The following is a 6,591-nucleotide window of genomic DNA, read 5'->3' on the forward strand; positions in this document are numbered from 1 at the left end:
GATAACATGCCAAATGGGGTTCATTGTGGCCAAGTGCAAGGTGATGCACATTGGAGCCAAAAATCCTAAATATAAATACACATTGATGGGGTCTGAACTGGCAGAGATTGATCAAGAGAGACATCTTGGAGTAGTAGATAACTCACTGAAAATGTCAAGACAGTGTGTGACTGCAATAAAAAGGCCAATGCTATGCTGGGGATTATTAGGAAGGGTATTGAAAACAGATCAGCCAATATCATCATGCCCCTATATAAATCAATGGTGCGACCTCATTTGGAATACTGTGTGCAGTTCTGGTCACCACACCTTAAAAAGGATATTAAAGCTTTGGAAAAAGTGCAGAAAAGGGCAACTAGAATGATAAAAGGGTTGGAACACTTTCCCTATGAAGAAAGGTTAAAGCGCTTAGGGCTCTTTAGCTTGGAGAAACGACAATTGAGGGGTGACATGATTGAGGTTTATAAGATTATGCATGGGACAGAGCAGGTAGAGAGAGAGGTACTTTTCTCCCTTTCTCACAATACAAGAACTCGTGGGCACTCCATGAAATTGCTGAGCGGTCGGGGTTAGAATGGATAAAAGGAAGTACTTCTTCACCCAAAGAGTGATTAACACATGGAATTCACTGCCACAGGAAGTTGTGGTGGCTACAAGCATGGATGGCTTCAAAAGGGAATTAGATAAGCATATGGAGCAGAGGTCCATCAGTGGCTATTAGCCACAAGGTATAGATAGGGGCTCTGGGGCAAGTGATGCTCTGTCTTCTTGGTGCTTTGTGGGGTCAACAGTGGGAGGGCTTCTAATGTCCTGGCCCCACTGGTGGACCTCCTGATGGCACCTGGTATTTTTGGCCACCTCTTATGTTCTTATGTTCTTAATGTGCTGTGACTGGTGGCAGTTCTCCATATCAATCTGCCCAAGTTCTGAGAACTATGAATTGTGTCTTCCCGTAGCAAGTGGGTTCCTTGTCTGAGGAGAAGTGGGCTGGGATCCAGAGAAACACTTTTTTAGCTCTTCCCCACAGGCCTTCCAGAGCAAGCAGAAGACTTCTTTAAAAAATCCAGAAGGCCTTTTGAGCTAAATCTTGAGGATAGTGTTTGCTGTGTTTTGTATGTAAAGGTGCTGGTTTTGACCTTTAAAGCCCTCTATGGTCAGGATCCAGCATACCTAAGGGACCACCTTTTCCCATATGTTCCCCAGAGAGCACTGCGTTCAGGGGCCCAAAACCAGCTGGCCCTCCCAGGTCCCAAAGACACCAGGTTGGCGACAACCAGGGCCAGGGCCTTCTCAGTAGCAGCTCCACACTGGTGGAATGAGCTCCTTGTTCTTATAAGGAAGTACTGAGGTCCATCAGTGGATATTAGCCACAAGGTATAGATAGGGGCTCTGGGGCAAGTGATGCTCTGTCTTCTTGGTGCTTGGGGGGGTCAACACTGGGAGGGCTTCTAATGTCCTGGCCCCACTGCTGGACCTCCTGATGGCACTGGTTTTTCTGGCCACTGTGTGACACAGAGTGTTGGACTGGATGGGCCTTTGGCCTGATCCAACATTGGCGTCTCTTATGTTCTTATGTTCTTATGAAGAGATCAGGGCCCTGCGGGACCTTTTACAGTTCTGCAGGGCCTGCAAGACAGAGCTGTTCCACCAGGCTTTAAACTAGTAGCCGTGTGTGAAATCTGAGAAGAGACCCTGTGCCCTGGCTTTACCATCTTTAGCCCGCCTCGCTAGGTAAATGTAGACCAACATTATTATGACTGTCACCTGTGGGGTATGGTTTAATTTGAAATCTCTGCTCATGCACTTTATTTGACAACTGTACTAGCACTTTAGGATAGTGATTTATGCATTTTAGGATAACTGATTTGTTTTTGGTTTGATTAGTTATAATGAGTTTTATGATGGCTTTTAATTGTATTTTTATATATTGTGTAAATCGCCCTGAGCCTGCCTTGGTAGGGACAGCAGGGTATAAACTGAATAAAATAAATAAATAAATACATTTATATATTGGCTGGTTTAGCAGTTGTAATTTGATACTGGCATTTCATTGAATTTTATTATTGTTCTTTTGGACTTCATGTTTCAATCTTAGCTACCTTTGACCCCTAACAAGTTCAAAGAAAGCATATAAGTGTAATAAATAAATGTGTTTTGACTGGAGATACCAAGGATTGAACCTAGGGCCCTCAACAGAGATTACTTGTTCTTTGTCACTGACCTTTGCCCTCCCCCCTCCAATAACATTGATCAACACTTACTCCTATGCTGCTGATTTCAGATCCCAGGACAGGGCGATCTGATGTGGAAGACTCTGACCTTGTCTTTGAGAGTTTTACTCGCTCAGCAATCTAGAAATGGGAAAAACACATGCACACATGGCTTAGTATAATCATGTTCCATGTATAGCTTCTGCACAGCTATACAAAACGCTCCCCCTTCTTCATACATTTGCCATGTCAAAAGATGCTATGTTAAATTGATTAATGTAAACTGACAGCTGTGTTGTGACTAAGAGAGGCTTAAAATCCTTAGTACTTTATCTCTTCCTGCAGCTCGAATTTGTGGGCTCACTTAGGATCCTTGAAAATTCCCCTGACGCTCCAGCTGATATTCCAAGTTAACTGCATGCCTATGCAGCAGCTGCACACAGCAAAAACTGCTGCTTCCAGATGATGAGGGACTGTAGCAATGTACGAGGGCTCACCTTGGCAATGGGAATGTCATTACTGCTGCTGCTTGTGCTTAGTTCACCAGTGCTAGGGTTAATGGGACGGTTGGCTGGAGTGAGACGACCTGGGCTCGATGGGCCAGTTGCCTGTACGCTCTGTAAGCGTGTCTGTAGTTCTCGAACCTGCAATAAGACACAAAATCATCTGCTTGCCTTTACAAAAATACCTGTGGTAGCAGCCAAGTTCTGCTTAGGAATGTGGCCAATGACTCTGAATTTTTAATATTTGGTGACATTTTAAAAGGTCTGATGTAAAAGCTTTCGGTTGATTCTCTGGCTCCTACAAAACAGTTCCTACTTCTAGATTGTTTTATTTGAGATGGACATATCTCTTGAAAGCATATGAATAACTTACTCTGACAGTAACATTTTTTATAACTTTATATTTATAACATTTTTCATAACGATACATTAAACAACATTCAATCCAATACAAAATCAATATATTTAGTAGGCAGCGCGGTCATACCATCTTTTACATTGTTTATATAATTAAAAAACACAAACCACTTTTCCACAAATCTTGATGTTTTATGAGGCTGCTCCGTTTCCAGAATTTGCATTGCCATTTTATCCATAATTACAATGTCCCATAGTTTAGTGAACCATTGTTTTACAGTTGGTACTTTATCCAATTTCCAAACCTGGGCTAGTAATGTTTTAGCTGCAATAAGCATTAATGAAATCAATTCTTCAGTTGTTTGGGAAAAGAGCCCTTTATCCCAGTGATTTAATAATATGGATCCAGATGTATTTGGTAAGTTTATTCCCAGTATAGATTCTATTCTTGTAATCACCAAATTCCAAAAACCCTGAATTTTTGGACAGGTCCACTAACAATGGTATAAAGATCCCGTCTGGTTACTGACAGTAACATTTAATGAATACTTTGGGAGAAACAAAGAATGTGTGTATGAAAGGAGGAAATGGTAGAAAATGGAATAATGGATTGATTACTGACGTGCAGTGTTTAGGCACCAGACATGGCCTTTGTTGGATACATAAAGGGGGAGGAGAAACATGGAAATAACTGTAAGAGATTCCAAACCACTACCTTTTAACATGTACTAAAATCTGATTTGGAACACATCACTTTTACACAGGGTTTGACAAAATGCCAGGCACCAGGTCACCATGGCACCTACAAATTTCAATGTGGCACTTTGTATTATTTTTTTTTTTGCAAGGACTTATTGCAGTGTCTCTCTCAATGAGAAGTACAAAGTTTATTTACCATTTCACATCAGAATACGTCATGTTGTATGGCGTAAAAATATATGTGCATGAAATTCTTGTCAGTACTTGCTTATATGTTAACTTTACACTATTCAGTGGTGGCGTCTATACTGGCTGCAATATTAAATTCAATAATCAGTTCAGTGGAGCTTTAAAGCTACAATGGAATTATCACACATAAGGGGGAAGTTAGGCTAGGGTTAGGGTTTTTTTGTAGTGATGACCAGTGTTCCCTCTAAGCTGAGTGAGTGTGAGCCAGCTCACAGGTTCTTTAGCCTCCGGCTCACGCATTTTTGCCTTAGCTCAGGAAGGAGGGCTCCAGAGCAGACTAATCTATGCAGTAGCCAAACCGCTCGCTCACAACTTTAATGCCGGCAGCTCACAAAGTGGAATTTTTGCTCGCAAGACTCCGCAGCTTAGAGGGAACGTTGGTGATGACAACTGGGTCTATCCCTACATTTATTTCTATACAATACTTTTGTCACATCTTTAATAAAATTACGAGAAACTGTGAAGAGATTAGAATTGTGGTAGCAATAATTAGAAAATATGATAATTAGTATATGAAACTGAAGGCTCCCAGAGCCAAAGAAAATTTGTCAAGGCCTGACAAAACATTTTTCACGTTCAGGTATTTTTCCTAAACACACACAGAGACAGAAGCCCTAACCCCTAGAGGGCTCTTCTGCTGAAAGAAAAAGCTCTTGTACGTATGCAGATATATGCACAAAGATAGACAGACTGGCAGAACAGAGATTGGCAAACAACAGCAATCAAGAAGTTTTTACATAAAATAAACTACTCAGTTAGATGTTGGAAGTGGCTCCATGCATTTCCCAACTGATGTCAAACTAACTAAACCAATATTTGGATCTGTTTAGTCATGCTCTGGAGAAAAAAAATCTTGCTCCAGTAAGTCTCAGGTGTGAAATACATCTCCATGTCCTTCCTCTAAATGCACTGAGAAATTAAAATGCTGTACCATATTTATTTGTTACAAGTGGGAACCTGCAAGGACTTGTGAGAGGCATCTCACATCCCTCTCCCCCACTATTTCCTCTTTCCTTTTCCTGAAAGCCCCCACAGACTCTAATTTCTAATTTCTTTCCCTCCTCTTGGCAATCCTCACACCCTGTCCCTGCCTCATTCTCTCCTCCTCACACCCTGTCCCTGCCTCATTCTCTCCTGTCTTTTATCTACCTCTCATCTTCAGCTATATTTATTCTTTATTTGCTTCATTTATACCTCACCTTTCTCCACAGCGGGGATCAAAGCAGCTTACATTATTCTTCTTTCCTCCTTTTCATCCACGTAACAACCCTGTGAGGTAGGTTAGACTGAAAGTATGTGAATGGTCCAAAATCACCCAGTCATCTCCCACCGCAAGATGAGGATCTGAACCTGGGTTTCGCAGACCCTAATCTGAAACTCTAACTGTTACACCGCACTGGCTTTCATAGAGTGGCCGCTGTTGAACAGTAGCAAGCAGCCACGCCTACTTGAATCATGCAAGTCAGGTGGCGTCAAATCACTCAGAGGTTGCTTTCAGGCCTAGGGTCGCCAACCTCCATGTCGGACCTGAAGACTCCAAAGAATTACAACTGAACTCCAGACATCTGTCCCCCTGGATAAAAGGGCTGCTTTGGAGGGTGGACTCTGTGGCATTATACCATGCTGAGGCATCTCCCCTCTCCAAACCCTGCCCTCTTAAGACTTCATCACAAAATCTCCAGGAATTTCCCAACCTGGAGCTGGCAACTCTAGCCAGGCCTAGCCCCAATGAGTTCTTCCTCAAAGCCCAAAATAGGTCTGTAAAGCCCCCCCCACCTTTTACTGACAGAGCCAAGCTTGGAATGCTGAGCAATAGCCACTAAGAGAATCCATCGCTTAGAGCTACAAGCACTCCTGTTATCATTTTCAGATTTTTTAAAGCTACTCTGTATTGTTGTTGTTTTTTTAAAGATTTCACATTTTTTTGGAAACTTAGGGTCCTTTTCAGGTTTGTAGAAAGATTGGTCTTGCCTGTTCACTGCTCCAGTAACCAGATTTAAGTACCCAAAGATACAGGGACTTCGCCTGAAACTCAAGCACATTTTCTTTCCAAGGGCAGATCATGTTGCTGGGACAACAGAGGAATCCAGGGTTTCCAGGCCCAAACTGATAACCAACAGGAGACTGGGGTGCATGGGGGGCACAGGCTACAGAAAACTCTGAAGTGACATCATGCCCCTCTAGGAATCTCCAGAGACTCTACAATAGAACTCACAGAGTTTCTGGTGGTTCCTAGAGAGGTGTGATGTCACTTCCATCAGCCTGACTGCCATTTTTTCCCTCCCACCATCCCTTCTCCATGTAGTAACAGAGAAAGAAAGAGGGATATGCAGAGACCTAATATACACATATTGGCTTGAGGTATCTTTCCAGGGCATAACAAAAGAACAAGTCTTCTTCTTTAATGGTAAGAGTCCAGGTCTCCGGAGTCCAGGTCTACTCACCTCTTCCCCGCCCCTTCCCCTTCCCACCTTCCAAGGGGCGGGGCCCGTGGGAGGGAGGCAGAGGAAGCAGAAGGCGGAAGTACCCCCCCATCCCGCTGTTTCCCGTCTCCTCCACCCCCTGCCTTCCCC

The 6,591-nt window shown here is 43.0% G+C and overlaps 1 protein-coding gene across 1 annotated transcript in view; it reads right to left on the reverse strand.

Annotated features, from left to right (window-relative positions):
* MCC (mutated in colorectal cancers) overlaps nt 1–6,591 on the reverse strand; it is a 237,797-nt gene that overhangs the window by 36,974 nt on the left and 194,232 nt on the right. Inside the window, exons 7-8 of the mRNA XM_015418649.1 lie at nt 2,708–2,854; nt 2,262–2,351 (exon numbers count right to left, since the gene is read on the reverse strand). Coding sequence (XP_015274135.1) covers nt 2,262–2,351; nt 2,708–2,854 — 237 coding nt within the window. The remainder of the gene's footprint in view (nt 1–2,261; nt 2,352–2,707; nt 2,855–6,591) is intronic.

The sequence above is a fragment of the Gekko japonicus genome, unplaced genomic scaffold (genome assembly GCF_001447785.1).
Source record: "Gekko japonicus isolate JY-2015 unplaced genomic scaffold, Gekko_japonicus_V1.1 scaffold541, whole genome shotgun sequence".
NCBI lineage: Eukaryota > Metazoa > Chordata > Lepidosauria > Squamata > Gekkonidae > Gekko > Gekko japonicus.